At 55.6% G+C, this 21,331-nt stretch overlaps 1 protein-coding gene across 2 annotated transcripts; it reads left to right on the top strand.

Moving 5' to 3' along the window:
• The first annotated feature begins 8,754 nt into the window (after positions 1–8,754).
• Positions 8,755–20,998, top strand: EPS8L1 (EPS8 like 1). Of its 2 annotated transcripts, NM_001192376.2 has the most exons (20): positions 8,769–8,814; positions 9,134–9,185; positions 11,090–11,130; positions 11,406–11,464; positions 12,043–12,201; positions 12,719–12,868; positions 13,421–13,503; positions 14,082–14,343; positions 14,612–14,738; positions 14,952–15,040; positions 15,139–15,213; positions 15,300–15,448; positions 16,673–16,814; positions 16,926–16,954; positions 18,890–19,019; positions 19,112–19,225; positions 19,426–19,654; positions 19,830–20,010; positions 20,359–20,491; positions 20,575–20,998. In NM_001192376.2, exons 2-20 carry the CDS (start codon positions 9,169–9,171, stop codon positions 20,659–20,661), a joined length of 2,256 nt encoding a protein of 751 aa, NP_001179305.1. In that variant the 5' UTR covers positions 8,769–8,814; positions 9,134–9,168; the 3' UTR covers positions 20,662–20,998. The 2 variants fall into 2 exon arrangements, with proteins under 2 accessions (XP_059732661.1, NP_001179305.1); XM_059876678.1 differs by lacking the exons at positions 19,830–20,010; positions 20,575–20,998 and having other exon boundaries at positions 8,755–8,814; positions 20,359–20,485.
• Positions 20,999–21,331: the final 333 nt, after the last annotated feature.

The raw sequence follows: 21,331 nt of genomic DNA, 5'->3' as shown, positions 1-21,331 counted from the left end.
CCCTGTCTCTCTGTAATAGCAAGACACTGGCATAGATAAAATCAACCTCTACATCTATCAGTACAAGTTAATTCATCTGTACGTGTCCCTGGATAGACTCCGTCTACAGCTTTAGAAAGTTCAAATGTTTACCAACATCCAGAGTTTCTTCCTTAAATGTCAATGGGTGGGGGGAGGCAGGGAGAGCAGACTGATTCTCTTTTTTAAGCTTAAATATCAAAGTGCATATTTTTTAGTTAAAAAAAAAAAAGCTACTCCTCTCTTTGGCATCTCTGCCAGGCAGGATGATTTTTTTTTCTTTTTCTTTTTGTTCATCTGCATTTTCTTGTTCTGGAGTTCTTGTCCATTTTCCAAGACGAAGAAAATTCTGGAGATGGATGGTGTTTGTTGATGGGCACACAACAACGTGAATACAATTAATGCCATAGAATTGTACATTCAAAAGTGGTTAAAATGGCCAATTTCACGGCATGTGAGCTTACCACAATTAAAAATAAGGGGGAAATTTTTAATAAAAAAGTACTGATGCTGGCTCTCTCAACCTCAAATAAACATCCCCTCTGTAAGCCCTTTTTTTTCTCTTCTATAAACTGGTCTGATATCACCTACCTCTAGAGCAGGGGTTAACAAATATCTTCTGCAAAGGACCAGAGAGAAAATAATTTCAGCTTTTTGGGCCATCCAGTCCTTGTTGCAACGACTCTGCCGTTATGACAGGGAAGCAGCCACCGACGATATGAAAACAAATGAGCAGGGCTGCGTTCCAATAAAACTTTATTTATAAGAACAAGCGGTGGGCTACATTTTGCTGGCCTGTCACAGGGTTTGGAAGGATGACAGAAAGTAATTCATGACAAGGACACAGGAAACACCAGAGCACTGATGGGTGTAGCGTTGTTATTATAAAGAGAACAACGCATGCAAATTCTTTCCTCTTAGGAGCTCCTATTTGATTCCCAGATGCACCCAAGGAGTTAAGAATATCTCCTACCAGGTAGTCTATGCACTCGTTTACCATTGTTGAGGTTACTAATAAATCCCTACAAACGTTGGGTGCTGTCCCAGGTCCTGAGAGAACTCTTCCCCCATCAGAAGGCTTATCACACCCAATTCATTCCCATTCTCATTCTCTCTTCCTCCCTCCCTCTCTTCCTCTCTCCCTCTCTCCTCTCTTTCTATCCGCGCATTTTTGGAGCCCTTACCTGACATGTAAGAAACAGGTTTAGCGACCCTGAAGCTACCATGCTGGATAGACCACATAGAGAAAAGATTAGATGGTGGAGGAGCCCTGATGATTCCAGGCTCGTCTTTCCAGTCCCGACACCGCCCCAGCTTCCAATCCACCCCCACCCTCACCAAATAAAGCAGAGGTGGCTCAGACGGGAGCGTGTTTGCAGTGCGAGAGACCCAGGTTCGAGCCCAGGGTGGGGAAGATCCCCTGGAGAAGAAAATGGCAACCCACTCCAGTATTCTTGCCTGGAGAATCCCATGGATGGAGGCTGTTTTGGAGAATGGAGGCTCCATGGAGAATCCCATGGAGATGGAGGCACCATGGCAGGCTGTAGTCCATGGGGCCACAAAGAGTCGGACATGATTGAGCAACTTCACTTTCCTTCCCTGTATGCTGCCGTCACCAAGCCCTGTGCAGACGGCAGATTCACGTGCAGACTGAATGTGGCCCTTGTCTGAAGCCACCAGGTCTTGGAATGATTTATTACATGGCCATAGTGACTGGGACAATCGGTCTTGTTTTGTTGGTTTAGCACAGGTGCTCAGTGCAGCACATTTCTGGCTCCATAATCTGGAGGAAGGAAGAGAAGCAGGGAGGAGGAGCGGAGCATGGACACGAGTTAATGGTGATGAGAAGGAATGAAGGCAGGAAAGGAGAGACTTAGTGAGTTTGCCTGGAGCAAGGCAGGCACCATGCAAACAGCTCAGCTAGGATGGAGGGCTTCCCTGGGATCTCAGAAAATGGCAACTCCAGGGCTTCCCTAGTGGTCCAGTGGTTAAGAATCACCTTGCAATGCAGAGGACATGGGTTCAATCCCTGGTTGGGGAACCAACATCCCATATGCTGCGCAGTGTGGCCAAAAAAAAATTCTAAATATAAATAAGGGTATTGACTTTATTTGAGGAGGATAAAAGTGTTTAGGAATAGATGGATATGATGGTTGCATAACACTGTCAATGTGCGAAATGCTATTCAGTTGTTAACTAAGATGGCTAATTTCAGGTCAATTAAAAAAAAAAAAAAAAACTTGATCAAAACCCCACTATAGCACCTGTCAGTTTCAGACTCCCACAGTGATCCTGAGAACCCACAGTACACCCCCGTCACGTTTCTGACTTCATGCCCTACGCCTTTGCTGCGTGAGCACCCGCTTCAGGACCTTTGCACTGGCCCTTGCCCCTGCCTGAAGATCCTTCCCCAGATCCTCACACCTCACTCCCTTCCCTGATGGTTCAGCGGGTAAAGAATCCGCCTGCAATGCATGAGACACAGGGAACGCAAGTTCAATCCCTGGGTCAGGAAGATCCCCTGGAGGAGGAAATGACAATTCACTCCAGTATTCTTGCCTGGAAATCCCATAGACAGAAGAGCCTGGTGGGCTATAGTCCATGGGCTCGAAAAGGGTAGGACATGACTGAGCGACTAACACTTTCACTCCCTTTAGGTCTTCACTGAAACAGCACGGTCTCGGTGAGGATTTCCCCAACCAATAAAACCCCCAAGACACCCACTGGACCCTCTTCCCTGCTTTATGACCACCATTTGACATTCTACACATTCACTTTTTTATTTTCCACCAGAATATAAACTCCACGAGGGCAGGTTTGGGGCCGTTGAGTTCTCTGGCCCCTGGCACAGTGCCTGGTTAGAGTAGATGCTTCAGAACCATTTGTCAAATCAATGGATAAATGTCCTGAATAAATGAACGGTCATCAGAAGCTTAGGACTGAGTCTGCCCGTTCCTTGCGAGCAGGCACTGGGGCGCAGAGCTCTTTGTCTGCAGAACCAGTCCTTGTCACGTATGTGGATCCAGCCATGTAGTTATTGATTCCTTCCTTTGTCTCTATCTCACCCATCCATTGGCTGAGCACTGAACCTGTTCTAAGCACTTGACCTGCCTTTTCACACCTCATCTTCCCAGCAGCTGTTATTGCAGCAACCAGGGCTTATGCTCCTCATAGCCAGGAAAAATTAGAACAATCTGGAGTCACTTGCTCCAACCCAGGATCCCAACTCTAGTCTGTCTGGAGCCCTTTCCCATCACCACCCCCACCCCCACCCCCACCCCCCCAGCCTGAGAGCCAAGTTCCTCCAGCTTCGGGAGACCAGTCGCCCTGGATCCCTCCCAGAGAACAAACAGCTTAACAGCAGCCTCCCTCCTCCAGCCAGGGCAGTTCTTAGACTCGCCCTCCGGTGTCACTCCCCACCCCTCCGCTCATGGGCTAGCCGGTCTCAGAGGAGTTTCAGGGAAAACCTTCCCTAACCTCTTAACTCTAAGGCCCCGGGAAGAACTTCTCTGATCTGCCACCCTGCCCGAGTGGCCTCTGTTTATGACACCTTTTGGGCTGCTCATGTTCATGTCACCTCCCCAACCAGAGAGGGAGCGTCTTGAAACTCAGGCTTGGGGCAAATCCATCTAAGCTGGAGTCTGGCCACCCTGTCCTTTGCCATGGTCATGGTCAACATCAACATCAGGACCGTCCTCCACACTGTCTCCAGGCTCATCTCCTCTGGCCAGCCACACCCCCACCTGCCCAGCCTCCCCCAGGTGTTCCCTCTGCCCAAAACCCTCTCTGCATTCCTGTGTCCTGAAATTCAAGTCCAGGCACCTCCTCCTCAGAGAAGCCACCCGTGACCAGCTCACCAGGAGTCGCCACACCTGCCCGGCCCGGGTCACTCCATCTCTTCACCTTTGTTTTGCTTCCTGCACAGAGACTCCCACAATCCGAAAGCCTTATTCACACGAGTGTCACTACCTGTTTATCTTCTGTCTCCCCACCACACCCACTAGAGTGACAATAACACAAAGGCAGGGAAGGGTTTTGTTGGCCCCCACTTAGAACGTCCTTGGACCAGATTGGTGCTCGAGTACCTGCTCCTGCATGACTTGGGGACTTGGCACATGCCGCTTCCCAAGCCTGGAATAGTGATCCTTGCCAACATCATCCTCGGCGAACTCCTATTCATCCTTCAGAACCCCATCCAGTTATCACTTAACCGGGGAAGTCTTCTTTGGCCTCCTCACATGCCCACTACAGGTTCAAATAAAAGGTCTCCTCCAGGGACACTCAGTGCGCTGTTGACACCTCAGTTACAGCATATGTCACTGTGAATCCCTACTGTGAGTGCCAGCAGGGTCTATTTCCCCAACCAACCTGTCTTCTTGATGGCAAAGAGTGAGGCACAAATTAGGTTTCAGGGGCCATTTACTGAATGCGTAAATTAATAAATACGTATGTTAAATATATCTCCCTGATACCCAGCTCCTATTTTATTCATAAGCCCTGCCCCAGCAATCTGCGTGAATTCTGCCTCCCTCCTAGTCCTAGGAATTCACCAGCAAACCCTCGAGTCAGGGAGACAGAAGTGGGGGTGTGCCTTGGAAGAGAAGGGTGATGGAAGAGAGGGGGGTGGTTTCTGAGATGATACACAGACGATGTTGACTTAACAAGCTGTGGCGCGCGTTCTGTCTGATTTCCGGGATCACCCAGCGGAGACAATGAACAGTCCAGTTCCCCCGCGTTCGGGGACAGAGACAAGTTCAGAGCCACAGAGCCCGAAAGCTCACTCAATAGAAGGCGCTGCACTGTTGGTGGTTTGGTTCGGGGGTTCCCCAGGTGAGCGCCCCCACCTACTCCCCCAGGACTTACGGAGTCAGACGGTGCAGGGGTGTGAGCGTCCAGTGGTATTTGGGAACCACGTGTCCTGGTCTGGAGAAAGGGCGGCGTCTTCTTTGTGGCCGGGGAAGAAGGAAGGAGGCCCCGGGCCCTGAACGGGGGCGGAAGCTCGGGTTTCTGTCTCACCTGCTGCTCCCAAGCACCGAAGAGCTGCTGGGGGGGCGGGGAGTGGCCTGGGGGCGCCTGCGCTGCGCCCGCCTCGCCCCTCGGACCCAGGAATCCGGACCCCCAGGGCGTTCTCCCTCAGACCCGGGGGTCCAGGGCCGCAGCCCCTCCTCCCTCAGACCCGGGGGTCCAGGACCCCACCCCTCTTCCCTCAGGCTCGGGGGTCTGGACCCCAAGCCCCTCCTCCCTCGGACCCTGGTCTGGACCCCAAGCCCCTCCTCCCTTGGATCTGGGAGTCCGTACCCCTAGGCGGTCCTCCCCAACCCAGAACTGCAGCCCCCGCCGAATGCCTACACAGCCACACTGCCCTCCAGCTGCACGTGAAGAAAGGGGCTGGGCTCGGCCAGGTCTGCGTCGGTCCTGGCCCAGAGCCACTGAGACCTGGGGCTGTGGCCTCCCCACTCCTACCCCTGTCTTCCCCATCAGTGGGGCACCAGTCCCAGCCTGCCCCCACCCCACCCCCCAAGGCTGAGCTCAGAAAACATTTGTGGCATGGACGCTCAGGGACGCGAAGTGACAGAAGCGGGGCACAGAAGAAAGCAGGGCCCCTCCCGCGGCGGCACCCGGGTGGGCGCGGGGCGAGGGGTCGCACTGGGCCGGCTCCTCTGCGCCGGCCAGCGCCCGGCACGCGGGCAGGCGCGTCAGCCCTCCCCTCCGCGGCTCCCGACCGGGACACCCTTCCCTCACCCTCCAGGCCACCTGGGGTTGCCAAACTTGCCCTTCAGGTTTGGCTCCGGCCGCCCCGCCCCTCCTTCCTCCAGGAAGCCTGCCTTGACCCTCTGAACCGCCTCTTCTGGGCTCCCAAGTCACCCTCGGCGTTGCTGTTGTAGGACCTGCTGAAGAAAGACCTAACCTATGTGGTTGCAAACACTTCCTCGCCTTTTCTCTTACCCTGGCTACAGTACTCAGAGCTCTCCGTAACTCCCCTGCTGCTAAGTTGCTTCAGTCGTGTCCGACTCTGTGCGACCCCATAGACGGAAGCCCACCAGGCTCCCCCATCCCCGGGATTCTCCAGGCAAGAATACTGGAGTGGGTTGCCATTTCCTTCTCCAATGCATGAAAGTGAAAAGTGAAAGGGAAGTCGCTCAGTCGTGTCCGACTCTTAGCGACCCCATGGACTGTAGCCTACCAGGCTCCTCCATCCATGGGATTTTCCAGGCAAGAGTACTGGAGTGGGGTGCCATTGCCTTCTCCACTACATCCTCCCAAAGCTGTGATCCCCATTTTACAGTTGGGGGTGGGGGCGGTGCTGAGGCACTGAGAGGTTAGGTAATTTGCCCAGGGCCACACAGCTGAAACGGGGCCAGACCATGAGTTGGTGACACAGAGTAGCAACAAAGGATGCCGGGCCTAAATTGTATGTCTGGACTTCACTGGTGGTCCAGTGGTTAAGAATCCGCCGGCCAGTGCATGGGACATGGGTTCAATCCCTGCTTCAGGAAGATCCCACATGCCCTGGGGCAGCTAAGCACGTGAGCCCAGGAGCTGGGGCTCTGCAACATAAGTCCAGGCACTGCAACTTGAGAGAAGCCCTCACTCGCCACAACTGGAGAAAAACCCGCCCAGCAACAATGACCCAGCTCGGCCAGAAAGAAAGGAATAAATAATAAATAAATAAATTGTGTGGTCTGAGTTCAACCATCTCCACCACTTATTAGCTGTGGGATCATAGACAAATGACTTGAATATGCCTCAGTTTCTTCATGTATAAAATGGGGATAATCAAACCCTTTTCATAAGATGTTGTGAGGTTTATACAAACCCACACCGCATACTCAGCAGAAGATATAAGCATAAAATAAGTATTACCAAAGTGATTAAGTGGCATAGGCAGGACTGGAATCCACACCTACCTGGGCTCTTTACCATAATTCCATATGTATTATCTCTCTTTCTCTCTGTTATTTCCTCCCCATCAATCCGGAACAAGGATGTGCCTTCTCTGGTTTCCAGCCTCACTTAGTATAGTTTGTGGGGTCAGCATGCGTTCACTGAAGCAATAATGCACAGAAGTGTACCAAATACAAAAGTGCATTAATTCAGCACATGTGACTCCAGCACTTATTACACACAAAATCCTATTCTATAAGCTGCAGGTAGACTAGGGGACTGAACATACAATAATTATGAAATTAAAAGATGCTTGCTCCTTGGAAGAAAAGCTATGACCAACCTAGACAGAGTATTAAAAAGCAGAGATATCACTTTGCCAACAAAGTTCTGTATAGTCAAAGCTATGGTTTTTCCAGTAGTCATGTATAGATGTGAGAGTTGGACCATAAAGAAAGCTTACCACCGAAGAACTGATGCTTTTGAACTGTGTGTTGGAGAAGACTCTTGAGAGTCCCTTGGACTACAAGGAGATCAGACTACTCCATCCTAAAGGAAATCAGTCCTGAATATTCATTGGAAGAACTGATGCTGAAACTGAAACTCCAATACTTTGGCCACCTAATGCAAAGAACTGACTCCTTGGAAAAGACTCTGATGCTGGGAAAGACTGCAAGAAGGAGGAGAAGGAGGCAGCAGAGGATGAGATGGTTAGATAACATCACTGACACAATGGACATGAGTTTGAGCAAACTCCAAGAGATAGTGAAGGACAGAAAAGCCTGATGTGCTGCAGTCCATGCAGTCGCAAAGAGTCGGACACGACTTAGCAGCTGAAAAACAATATAGTGTGTTAGAGGGTGATAAATGATCTGGAGAAAAAGTAAGTGTTGGTCTAGGAAGAAGAGACTCTGAAGGAGGGGAGGGGTCAGAGGTGGCCAGCCAGGGCTCTTTGATGTGATGTTATTCAACCCAAGACCTGAAGAAGGTGGGAGAGTAAGCCCTGAGGATACAAGAAAAGCATTCCAGGAAAACAGCATAGCAAATGCAAAGGCCCTGAGGCAGAATGGCACCTGGGTGCTCTAAGAGCAAAGGAAGGTATACTAGAAAGTCTTCTCTTCTATCCAGAGAAACAGGGAGCCACCCAAGTCTTTTGAGAGGGGAGTGACTTGAGCTGACTCAGGCGTCTACCGGATCTGTTCATGGAGACTAGAGCAGGGAGCAAGACGCTAGGAAGACACCTACTGCATGTATAACTATGAGCAAGTCTCCAAGCCCTTGTGAGCCTCAGTTTTCTCATCTGTGAAATGGAGCCACCCCAGCACTGAACCTCACTGGGTTCGGGGAAGAAGTGGGTGTACAACTCAGTCCGTGGGGACCGTGGCACAGAGGGAAAAGATTTCATGCCAGAGGAGTCTGTTAATTTTGTGATACTCTTGGAGTCGTGTTGGGCACTGAATCTTAGCTATCATCGTCATTGGAATTATCGAGGGAAGTTTTCAAAAGAAGAGGGAAGAGGGCTGAGGGCACCAGTGGAGACAGAAACCCCAGAAGGAGGTGAGCACGGAGCACGGATGGACCTCAGCCCTGGGATTAGAAAGGTGGGCCCCAGGTTCAAAGCCCACTCTGCACATTGACCATGAACAAGTGGCAATTAGCTTCACAGAGGTACCAGGGGAAGTCGGAGCGGGGTTTCTGGCGCCACATTGCTGGGGCTGTTCTCCTGTTGTGATGGAGACAGTGCCGGCTCCCCGCCGCCGCCCCGGAGTCCCGCCCCGCCCAGGGCCGCTCCAGGAGGCTGTGCCGAGGGAGCGCTCAGGTATGCGGAGGGGGAGGGCCTGGGAGGGACAGGAAGGACAGGCCGCGGCGGAGGGAGAGCAGCGCCTCGGCCTGTCAGAGACAGACCGGCAGGTGAGGGGGACTGGGAGACATCTCGGTCCTAGGGAGGAGGGGCGGGGGCCTGGACCCCCGGGTCTAAGGGAGGAGGGGCGGGGGCCTGGACCCCCGGGTCTAAGGGAGGAGGGGCCTGGGGTCTGGATCCCCGGGTCTAAGGGAGGAGGGGCCGGGGGCCTGGACTCCTGGTCTAAGGGAGGAGGGCCTGTAGGCCCAGATTCCTGGTCTGAGGGGCAAGGGCCTGGGGGCTTGGAATCTGGGTCTGAGGGAGGAGGGGCTGAGGCCGGTATTCAGGTCCCGTGGTCACGTCAGCCCTCATCCTTTTGCCGGCTTCCAGGGCTCCGGGTGCCAGGAGCCGCCTTTTTCGGCACCATGAGCACCACCTCTGGGTAAGTACCCCTGTCCGCCAGGCCCCCAGCCCCCACCCTCCATCCACACCCACAGGTGGCATTTACAGCAGCCCAGGGCTGGACATTTGGAAGCCTCTGAGCTGCCTCCCTCCCTCTGCCAATCAGACAGACCTGGGTTCAAAGCCCATTGCCAGCCTTCAGCAGTGGTGTGGCCCCAACAAAAGACATCACCTCCTCCAGCCTCAGTCCCTCCTCTGTGAAACGGGCAATTTCGAGAGCTTGACAGGATAACACACGTGCAAGACTCGGCTGTCTAACCAACAGCGGGTGCTCAGCTCATAGGAACCACTATGGCGGCTGCTGTTATCTGATTTTTTTTTTTTAACTTATTTAGCCACATTGCATGGCTTGTGAGATCTTAGTTCCCCGACCAGGGATTGAACCCTTGCCCCAGCAGTAAAAGCACTGAGTCCTAACCAGTGGACTGCCAGGGAATTCCCAATTGTTATCTTATTAAACATTGACCTAGTGCCAAGTTCATGCATGCTCAGTCTTGTCTGACTCTTTGTGACCCCATGAACTGTAGCCCGCCAGGCTCCTCTGTCCATGGGATTCTCCAGGCAAGAATATTGGGGTGGGTTGCCATTTCCTCCTCCAGGGGATCTTCCCAACCCAGGAGATCAAACGTGTGTTTCCTGTGTCTCCTGCATTGGCAGGCTGGTTCTTTACCAAGTGATAACCTGGGAAGCTCTGGGCTGTTTATAATGAAGGGTCAAGTCTCCTGGAGTGACCAGGGAGAAAGACAGAGAAGCATGGAAACAGGTGTCTGGGAGATGTAAAGGAATGATTTCTCCAGCCCAGAGATAATCAAATTGTGGGGAGATTTGACTGACCAAAGCAGGATGAGGAGCAGAGGTTTGACTGAAAGGGTTTCTCATCCTTCGGCTCTCATCCCTGACCCCAGTCAAGCTCTGAGCTTCTATTATATCTGGGCAAATGGGATTCCAGAATTCTTCTAGCAGAAAGTGACCTTGAAGAGGAGGTTGAGGACAGGTTTTGGCTGGAAAGGGCCCATGGGGGTAGAAGGGGAAGAAGATAACTTCCCAGCTACTCCCAATGCCTGTTGTTCAGTCACTAAGTCATGTCCGACTCTTTTTTGACCCCATGGACTGCAGCACACCAGGCCTCCCTGTCCATCACCAACTCCTGGAGTTTGCTCAAACTCATGTCCACTGAGTCAGTGATGCCATCCAACCATCATCCTCTGTCGCCCCCTTCTCCTCCTGCCCTCAATCTTTCCCAGCATCAGGGTCTTTTCTAATGACTTGGCTCTTTGCATCAGTGGCCACAGCCTGTGGTTAGGATTTGGTGCTTTCACTGCCAAGGCCTGGGTTCAATCCCTGGTCTGGGAACTGAGATCCTGCAAGCCATGTGATACAGCACAGCTTAAAAAAAAAAGTCCATTTCTGGAGCAACTGTGTGTTAAGCAGTTTGCATGATTGTAATAATGTAAGAATGTGGTCTTCATTGATATAGTGCGTGCGTGCTGTCCTGTCCGACTATAGGAGAGTCTACAAAATGCTCCAACTGCATCATCTCATTGAATTCACCCAGCAGCCCTACTGGATGGAGGCTGTGGGTAGCTCACCCCTGAGAAACTGAGGCAGGAGAGATTGTCTCTCCACCTCCCCCCACCCCGACCGGGATCTTATGGTAAAGCAGGAGCTAATAGGGGATTCAAATCCAGGTCTGGGTGACAGTGGAGACCACACACCCAGTACCACTGCCGTGCTTGTCTTATTAAAGTCCAGCGCTGGCTCTGCCTTGCTGCTCAAAATCCTCCGTGGCTCCCCACTGCTCTCGCAGGCTCTGCCTGGCAATCAGAACCCCCACCATACGCTAAGAGTTCCCCCAGCCCCTCTCACCCCTCTTTTCCTTCACAGCCCAGAAGCTTCTCTCAAACAGAGTGCCAAGTCTATCTATGGTGAGTTTAGGGGCCAAGAAACCCCAGGCCAAGAGAAACTAGGTCTGAGGGACGAGGTAACTGAGGACCCAAATCCTGGGTCTGATGGGGGAGGGGCTGGGGGCTGGCCGCCTAGATCTAGGGGGAGGGGCTGGGGGCTGGGGCTCCTGGGTCTGGGGGAGGGGCTAGGGGCTGGGTCTCCCGGTCTGGGGGAGGGGCTGGGGGCTGGGGCTCCCGGGTCTCGGGGAGGGGCTGGGGGCTGGGTCTCCTGCAGCTATTCCCCTTCACCCCTGCAGAACAGAGAAAGCGCTACTCCATTGAGGTTATGTCCGACTTTTCCACCAATGAAGTCAATGTGAGTCTGGGGTCTTTGTTGCCGCGAGTAGCCTTGTGGGAGGAAAGGCAGGCCTGAGGAGATGGGGGTGTTGAAAGCAGCTCACCTCCAAGCAGCATTAACTTGGGGAACTCAGTTTGCTTCTCTGCAAAGTGGATTTCTTCTACCTCGCCTTGGGTCTGCGGTGGAAGAACTCAATTCCACTTTCATCTGCCAACTTCTCCTCGGGACCAGCTCTTGTGCTGGACGTTTGGACCATGGGGACAAGTCAGGTGCCATCCCGGTTAAGTAGGGAGTCAGACAAGGTCCAGAAGTAGCAGCAACATGTGTTCTAATGGGGGTAGAGGTGCTTAGCAGGACTTGGATATAACCCAGACCATTCCCTGCCTTCAAGGGGTCTTGCGGGAGAGCTAGACCCGAGTGTTAGTCTTTAGGATGGGAGACACAGCGAGGGCACTGGGGGAGGTGGAGCAGGTGCTCAGAGAAGGCCTCTCAGAGGACGTGTGGTTAGTCGTGGGGTGGAAGGCCGATCCCAGGGGTATCCTCAGCCCACCCGGCTTCATCCTGGGACCCACTGCTTCCTTCGTGGCCCCTGCCAGCACCTGGTAACCTTCAGCCTGGGTGAGGATGCCATACACACGGTGGAGGACGCCTCGCAGAAACTGGCCCTCATGGACAGCCAAGGCCGCATCTGGGCCCAGGACATGCTGCTGAGCGTGTCTGCCAGCCACGTCACGCTGCTGGACCCGGTCTCCAAGGTGCCCCGGGGCGCGCGAGTGGAAGGAACGGCTGGACCGAGAGCCTGGCCCTAGGGACGTCAGGGGCTTCGCCCCCTTTTTGAGCTTCACTAGCTCATCTATGGAGAAGGCAATGGCACCCCACTCCAGTACTCTTGCCTGGAAAATCCCATGGACAGAGGAGCCTGGTAGGCTGCAGTCCATGAGGTCGCTAAGAGTTGGACACGACTGAGCGACTTCACTTTGACTTTTAACTTTCATGCGTTGGAGAAGGAGATGGCAACCCACTCCAATGTTCTTGCCTGGAGAATCCCAGGGACGGGTGAGCCTGGTGGGCTGCCGTCTATGGGGTCGCACTGAGTCGGACACGACTGAAGCGACTTAGCAGCAGCAGCAGCAGCTCATCTATGAGCCCTACCCCCGGGGGGAGGAGGGGTTTGCCCTGCGCAGCGCCTACTTCTGCCGGCACCGCTGTCGTGGTCACTCTGGAGTCTCCGCGGCTCCAGGCCTCAGTTTACCCGCTGCCCCACCCCTCCAGGAGGAGCTGGAGTCCTATCCTGTGAGCGCCATCGTGCGGTGCGACACGGTGAGACCGCCGGGCCAGAAACGCCCTCTGCTGCTGCTCGTGTGCCAGGAGCCGGAGCGCGCGCAGCCCGACGTGCATTTCTTCCAGGGCCGGTGTGTCGGGGTGAGCGAGCCGGGCCCGGGGCCAGAGCCCGGGGCGCGGCCGGCACCCGGAGGATTCCAGGGGCGGGGTCCGAAGCCCTCCCGCCAATGGGGTGGGCCCTCTACTCTTGGGGCGTGGCCTGGGGCAAAGGCGGGGTCGGGGCCTAGGAGGGGGCGTGGCCTGGAAAGAAATTCTGTAACAGAGGTGGGGGGCTGAGGATAGGTTGAACTGAAGGAAGGTGCGGGCAGAACGGAGACCGAGGCTAAGAGCGCGGACACAAAGGCGGAGAGAGGGGTCCTGGGAGCAGCCGGAACTAGTGTGGGCGTGAGTGTGGTCGAGGCGCGAGGTACCACCCGGACGGGGCCTCCGTGGTGGCAGGCAGTGGCCGAGGGCAGGGACAGTTTTAGGGCAGGGGCGTGAGCCCAGGGCGTGGGCGCGCGTGGACGCAGTGCGCGGGCGCTGACTACCCGTGATCTAGGGCTGAGCCGAGGGATCGACCCGGAGCACGGCGCTGAGCGGGCAGGGGGTGGGGTAGGGTGGGGCGGGGTCGTGGCCTGACTGCGCTCTTGGCAGGTGGAGTCGATCCGAGAGGAAATCCAGAGAGCTCTGCACAACTACCGCTCGGGCTGCGGGGAGCGCAGGGCGGCGGCGCTCAGGTAAAGCGGCTGGACTGTAAGCGGAGGGGAGAGGAGATGACGGGACGGTATCTGGAGGGCCGGCTCCCTTCTTTGGGCTTCAGTCTCCCCATCCGAGAAATCGGTTGATACCACTAGCCTAGAGCAGAGCCAGTTTTAGAGTCAAACCCTCTCCAAGTCGCCTATACCTCCCAACTCTTTGCGACCCCATGGATTGCAGCACGCCAGGGTTCCCTGTTCTTCACTATCTCCCAGAATTTGCTCAAACTCACGTCCATTGAGTCAGTGAGGCCATCCAACCATCTCATCCTCTGTCGTCCCCTTCTCCTGCCTTCAATCTTTCCCAACATCAGGGTCTCTTAATGAGTCGGCTCTTCGCATCAGGTGACCAAACGACTGGAGCTTCAGCTTCAGCATCAGTCTTTCCAAAGAATATTCTGGATTGATTTCCTTAGGATGGACTGGTTTAATCTCCTTACTGTCCAAGGGACTCACAAGAGTCTTCTCCAGCACCACAATTCGAAAGATTGAAGCCCCGAAATTCTCTGCTCGCTGTACCCCTCGGTGTTCCCAGCCTGCCTGCCGTTGTCCCTCCGCAGGGCCACGCGAATGCAGCCGCAACAGCACCCCTCGCCAGTCGCAGAGGCCGCGCCCCTGCCGCATTGCCCGATGTTCCGCGCGGCGATCCACACAGTGCAGCCGGCCGCGGGCCGCGGGCGACCCCAGGCGGAGCCCATCCCAGAGGCGGAGGAGACGTGTAGGCCGAGCCGGGAGGAGGTCTGCCCCAGCTCTGACCCGGCCTCCCCGGACCTGGGCCCCCGCGGCCCGGACCTGGCCAGTCTGCAGGCGGAGCGGGAGGTGGTGAGCGAAGCGGGGCGAGGGCCTGGGGCGGGACTGACCGCAGGTGTGAATCTTCTGTCAGGGGGTGGGGCTTGGTCCTGGGACCTCGGTCTGACTTCTGGGGATGTGGCCGGTGGTGACAGGATGGGGCAAGGTCAAGCATCGGAGGTCGTGGCCTGGCCGGAGTGTGCCCCAGTGCTCTTGGTTTGTGGGACTTTGGACGTGGGGCGGGGCGGAATGAGGGTCTAGGATTCAGGGGTCCCATGCATCCCCCTGCCCTGGCCCCCAGGACATCCTGAACCACGTGTTCGACGATGTGGAGAGCTTCGTATCCAGGCTGCAGAAGTCAGCCGAGGCGACCCGTGTGCTGGAGCAACGAGAGCGCAGCCGCAGGACCCGGCACCAGGAAGCTGGGGGTGAGGGGGCGCCATCCAGCGGCAGTCCCGAACAGCCCCTCCCTGGCCCTCTGGGGCCACTCCCAAATATCCTCCCTCTCCCCGGGCCTCCCCCTGCACCCCCTGCCAGTATGACTCCCCCTCACGACCTCACTGGGTCTCTGTCTCTCTCTTTGACCCTGCCTGATGCTGTCTGCACGTCCCCCGTCACCGCGCCTGACTTCCTACCCACAGAGAGCCTCCTGGCGCTGCGGGCCAAGCCGCCCTCAGGGGCCGAGTACACCGACGTACTTCAGAAAATCAAGTACGCCTTCAGCCTGCTGGTGAGTACACACCCACCTCGGGGCCTCAGGGGGCGATAGGAATAGCGAGTCGCACGTGTCCACGCACTAACACCAGCACCCCCCGCCCCGGCTCTCAGGCCCGCCTGCGCGGCAACATCGCCAACCCCACCTCCCAGGAGCTGCTGCACTTCCTGTTCGGACCTCTGCAGATGGTGAGACACCCCCGGCCTCAGCCCTGCAGCACAGGAGTCCACTTCAGGCTGGTCTGATGGCCTGCCCACTCCTGCACCCCTGCCAGATTATAGACACCTTGGGCGGCCCACAGTTGGCCAGCGGCGTGAGGCGGCCGCATCTGACTTCTGAGGCTGTGAAGCTGCTGCGGGAAAATGTCACTCAACGTGAAAATACGCTCTGGACCTCGCTGGGGGACTCTTGGACCCACCCGGGGTAAGGGGCAGGGCTGGGGGGCAGGAGGCGTGGCATTTAAGGGGCGGGGCTGGGTGGGGCGTGGTGATTGGAGGGATAGGACTGGGAGGTGTGAGGCGCGGTGATTTAGGGGCGGGGCTGGGAAGAAGAGGCGTGGTGATTGGAGGGAAAGGGCTAGGAGGCGTGAGGCGCGGTGATTTAGGGGCGGGGCTGGGAAGAAGAGGCGTGGTGATTGGAGGGAAAGGGCTAGGAGGCAGGAGGTGCGGTGATTTAGGGGCGGGGCTGGGAGGCAGGAGGCGTGGTAATTTAGGGGCGGGGCTTGGAGGTAGACAGTGTGGTGATTGGAGGGACAGGCTAGGAGGCAGGAGGCGGGGTGGTTTAGGGGCTGCTCTGGGAAAAAGGCGTGGCTGTTGGAAAGATGGGGTTGGGAGAGAAGGGTGGTTGTGGGGCTTAGCTAGAGGGTGTCTTCAAAGAAACTGAAGTTTTGGTGGGACTAGGACAAATGTCACGATCCGATTGGAGGAAAGGCCAGAAACTCTTTGAGTGTCGTGTGAAACAGTCTGCTGAGCCTCAGACAGCTTTTGGTGGTGTGGCAGTGCCCAGTGGTTTCTCTCCTAGGAAGGCCTATCACCTCCAGGTTCTGGGGTCATAATTTGCACACAGGACCTGTATTCTCAATCCCTCACCTTTCCCCAAGGAGAGTATTGCTTTCTCTGTTTAAAAAAGTTGCAAAAATAAATCTTAAAGTTAGGTAGTGAGGTTTTTTGTAGCATGATTAAAAAAAAAGAGAGAGAGAGAGACTGAACCAGAGCTCGAACGGGAATAAAAGGCAAGACTTCCAGGAATGGATCAGGGCTATAGCAAAGAGATGGGCTTGGGAAACGTTTGGTCTGTGGATTTGGAAAGGGCACAGCTTTTCGGAAGCTGGCAGCTTCATGGGAGCAGGTGCAAAGCTAGATGTTGGACTTAGGGGAGAGGGGTGGGAGACCCAGTTTGAAATCAGAGGTGAAATTCAAGAGAGTGTAGTCAGGATATTTACAAATACAGTTGACGTCATGGATGCAGCTTAGAGTAAGGGGCAGGTCTTGGTTTAAAAAAATGGCGGGGGGAGGTAAGGTTACATTTGTTGGGTTAGAACAAGGCTAAAGGGAAGGGGGAAAACTTCATGAAGTTACTGACAGTGACTGACAGTCTGAAGTCAAACCTTCAGGATCCCTGAGCCCTCGGCCCTTGCCTTGGTTGCAGGGTGGACCTACCCCCAGAGGAGGGGCCCCCATACAGACCTGAGTTCTACAGCGCCTGGGAGCCCCCAGCCATGGACCCACAGGGCCGTGCCTGGGAGGACCCAGTGGAGAAACAGCTACAGCACGAGCGGCGGCGCCAGCAGGTGAGGCTAAAGCTTAAGCTCCCCCAGATGACATGGGGGTAGGGGGCGTGACCGGAAATCCCGGGGATGCAAGCCGGGTCCCACCTGACTTACTGTTCTCATGTCCTGCAGCAAAGCGCTCCCCAGGTCGCTGTCAATGGGTGAGTGTCAGTGGGTGAGTTGGGTCAGTGGGGTCCAGGTGGGGTGCGTCCTGAGGGCTCCCAGTGCTGACTCCGCTCCCCCTTTTTTCTTTTTGTCTTCCCGGTTCTTCGAAGGTGGGTGAGGTGGTGATGAGGCAGGGGTGGGGCAGGGAGAGGGGGGAGAATCAGGGAGGGAGGGAGAGGGCCCCAGTTTCTGGGTCCAAGGGAGGAGGGTGCTGGGAGTGGGTAAATCTGAGAGAGACCCCTGAATCCCCAAAGATCTGGAAGAAGGTGGCTTGGTTTCCGAGGGCCTGGAAAGCTCCCCTCCTGGGTCCCTATGAGGACAGAGTTCTAGGTGTTGGAGAGAACAGGCTGGGGAGTTGAACATTTGGGTTTTGAAGAAGAGCTCAATCTGGTGCTCGGAACCTTGGAGAGCCAGGGAAGCAGACTTGCGACTTCAGGGGCCAAGGGGCAAGTTTCTGGGCGAGTTAGAAAGTGGTACTATTTCCGAGCTCCTAAGAGAGATCAAGACTCGGAGGCTGGACCCTCGCTTTCCCAAGGCTCTCAAGCAATTGTCTTGGTCCCTGCTGGCTGTCAGACTGGGACCTTTTAAACGTTAAATAGTTTAGGAAATTAAAGCTTGAGATCTGGGCTCCTAGGTCTCCAGAGGAGGAAAAGGACTGGGGGTGCAGGTCCATAGTTCCAACAAGCAGTGGGGGTGCGGGCTCTTGGGTCTCCGGGGAAGAAGGGCCTCGAGGAGCCAGGATTCCCTGAGCAAGTCGGGGGCAGGTGTGAGGGAAGCCACGTGAGATGAGAAGAGAGAAGCAGCAGGTGTGGAGGAGCAGAAGCGGGTCTGGGTAGGGCTGGGGCAGAGAGTCTCGGCAGAGACGGCGTGCTGGGAGCTGCCAGCCTCACGCGGGGGCACCTTGGCCCTGAAGATCCCCTTCTCCCTTGCACAGGTAGGCTTCATGGTGAGGTGCCTTTTCCTGGGGTGTCAGAGCTAAAGGTCTGCTCACCTCCCCGCCAGCTGCCTGGTCCAGCGGATCCCCTTCTCCCTACGCTTCTGAATCTTGACACCCCCAGCTTTTAACTCACCTTTTTTTTTTTTTTTTTTTTGCACTTTAAGTTCTTTGTGGGGGTAGCTGGAAATAACTATAATCCCTCCCTGAAAGAGTGGGAAGTCTGTGATGTTGTATAGGCTAGCAGTTAAAGAGCTTAGGGTCATGGGAGCATTCAGGTTCACGCCCAGGTGAGTGCAAGTACTGCATTGGCCCCAAAGTATGGAGAAACCTGGAGGAAGTGTTTGGTCCACCGAATAGAATGGAATTCCTCAGGACATGAGCTCAGGCCAGCCTGACCGAGTCCCCAGTGTAATTATACTTCTTTCTTGCTCTATGACCTTTACATCACGGTTTCTCTCCTGTAAAATGGAGATAATAATTGGGTCTCTGGGAGGAGTAAGGAACTAAGAGGTTCAAACTCATGGTTCTACCAAGGGCTGTCCCAGTATCAAGTCAGCTAGTGTATATAACAGACTTTGAGTAGTTTCTGGCATACAGTAAGTGCTATGTACATGTTGACTCTTGTTATTATTATGCTTATCATTTATGCATGAGCCCAGTACATAGCAGATGCTCAATAAATAGCAGCTGTCTCTAGCTGTATGATCTGGGAAAAGTGATTTTATTTCTCTGAGCCCGAATGTTCTCATCTAGAAAACGGAGCTGATGCTAGTACTCATATCATGTGCTTACTGCATGGTGCCCAGCATGAAAGGAGCACAGTATATTCAAACTGGCATTGCAGTGTCAAACCTCTGTTAACAGTATTAACCTGCCCCCTCCCCTCGGCCTTGACCCCCTGCTTGGCTTTAACTCCAGCTCACACCAAGCCCTAAGGCGCAGCACAGTGATGCTGGCTGCCTCCTTACGCCCCAACTCTTCCCCTTCTCCTCAGTCACCCAGACGAGGAACCAGAAGCTGAGCCCCAGGGGCCGGAGCCGGCGGGAAAGTGGGTCCTATGTAATTATGACTTCCAGGCGCGCAACAGCAGCGAGCTGTCCGTCAAGGAGTGGGACATACTGGAGGTTAGAGGAGTAGGGGTGGGGGCGAGGGGGTGGAGTCCACCCAACCCTCGCTACAGACACAGTCTCTGAACCCTCCGCTGTACCTCTTCCAGGTCCTAGATGACCAGCGCAAGTGGTGGAAGGTTCAGGACCAGAGGGGGCAGGAGGGATACGTACCCTATAATATCCTGACACCGCACCCGGGGCCGCGGGGGGGCCGCAGTCTGGTGAGCCGGGGCAGACTCCTGGGTCCTGAGGGAAGAGGAATTAGGGGGTCAGATCCTGAGAACAAGGGGCGTGGGGGTTAAGGGGTCAAAATCTCTGGAAGAGGAGGTGAATGGGGATTCAGACATTTACCTCCAGGAGAAGGGACTGTGACTCAGTCCTCTCTCTGATCCAGGTGCTTCCCTCTTGTTCCCCTCTCTAGGAGAATAGCACGGCCGTTCCCCCTCCACCACCAGCTCCGGCCCCGGGCCTGGCACCCCCCGCTCCTCCCGCATCAGCCTCGGCCCCGGCCCCTCCGCCCCCACCCCTTCTGCCAGCAGCACCAGCCCTGGCTCCAGGACTAGCGCAGACCCAGGGTCCGGCTCCGGCTTCGGCTCGGTCTCCTAGGGACAGCTGCGAGAACCTCAACAACTTGGACTCAGGCAAGAAGGGTGAGTGGTGGGGACACCCCTTCGAGGGAACGGTCCTTGTCCTCGCTTTCCAGGCAGAGAAAAGGAGACTCTGAAAAGGAGGTTCCCGACCACCCATCACGTGAACGCTGGAGGTCCCTGACCCTCTGGGCCCTTCGCCCTGAGTCGTCCCTTTCTCCTGGTTTCCCGCCTGTAGAGAAATTCTCCCCGATGCTCATGCTCAGTATCAACAAGGAGCTGCAGGCACGCCTGGCCCAGGGCCTCACGGGCCCCAGCCGCGCAGCCCCGGGGCCTCGCGCCCCGGAGTCGCAGCTCAGCCCGCACTCCAGCGCCTCTGAGGTCTGCGCCTGGCTACAGGCCAAGGGCTTCAGTTCAGGGTGAGTGTGGCGTTTGCCGGCTAGGAGGCTAGGGTTATACGCGCGTTAGAGGCGAAGCGCTCCCAATGGCCCAGTGGGAGTGGCAGACCCGGGGGCCTGGGATTGGTTCAGGACGGGGGCCTTGTCTGAGTGCAACTATGAATGTCAGGCTGTGATTGGCCTGTTTTCCTAGGCTCCGATTGGAGTCACCACGGAAACCTCGCGCTATGGTTGATAGAGCAGGATTCAGGAACTTTCAGCAGCTGATTGGACAAAGGCCTAGGGGCGGGCGTGACGTGGTTGGCGGGGCTGACATTCGAGCTGCGATTGGCCGGCAGGCCTGACCATGCCCTCAATGCCCCTGCTCAGGACCATCGCGGCGCTGGGAGAACTGAGTGGCGCTCAGCTATTCTCACTGCCGAAGGAGAAGTTTCGGGCGCTTAGCCCCGAGGAGGGGGCGCGCGTGTATAGCCAGATCACGGTGCAGCGCTCGCTGCTGGAGGTGAGCCGAAACCCTCGTCCCCAGGTCCGGGCCGGGGTGGGCGCTGAGGATGCTACGGTCCTGATTTCCACCCCTTCCTCCAGGACAAAGAGAATGTGTCAGAACTTGAGGCAGTGATGAAGAAGCAAAAGAAAAGAATGGAAAACGAGATAGAAACGGAAGTCTTTTGATCCTTTCCCTCCCCTCCGCTCAAAGTTTCGAGGCAGCCTCTCGGGAGATTGGACTCTGCAGACTGCCCTCGCCAGTGGAATTAGATCCCTCCAGAGATCGCCGACCTATTCCGACCTATTCCAGCCGTGGTCTTACCCGGTCCGGGTAGATAAAGAGGCCTGTTCTTGCTGGAGTCTCCCGAGCGAGTGCTCTCGGATTGGCCGAGAACTGGCTTTAGAGACAATTCAGGGGACGTGCTTGTGTTCGAGAGCCCTGTGCATTGTGATGTGCGGCCCAGTCTATAAACAGCCTCCTCCTAGCAGGCGGTGTAAACGGCTGTCCTCTCTACCCAGATATCAGGGGCCAAGAACCTGCCCCTCAACCCCAGATACAGCCTAACAGGAAAGGAATCCAGGAGGTGTCCCCACTCTCCTTGGTTTCTTCCTCTGAATCCTCCTCTCCCGCCCTGGGGCCCCAACTCAGACTTCTGACCTCCCAGCCTCCAGGTTGTCCTTGAGTTCACTCCAGAGGGACTGAACATCCAGTGTCCCAGTGCGCCCCACGCTCAAAATCCTCTTCTGGCTCCCAATCGCCGTCTTAGTCCCGAGTTGTTTGGTCCCTGCCTCTCCAACTTCATCTCTCACCTCCTCATCCCCCATGCATCCTGGCCCTGCCCGTCTCCACACCCCC

Source organism: Bos taurus, chromosome 18 (genome assembly GCF_002263795.3).
Source record: "Bos taurus isolate L1 Dominette 01449 registration number 42190680 breed Hereford chromosome 18, ARS-UCD2.0, whole genome shotgun sequence".
NCBI classification, from domain to species: Eukaryota; Metazoa; Chordata; class Mammalia; order Artiodactyla; family Bovidae; genus Bos; species Bos taurus.
The sequence above is the reverse complement of the archived record's forward strand: the minus strand, read 5'-3'. Positions and strand labels throughout refer to the sequence as shown.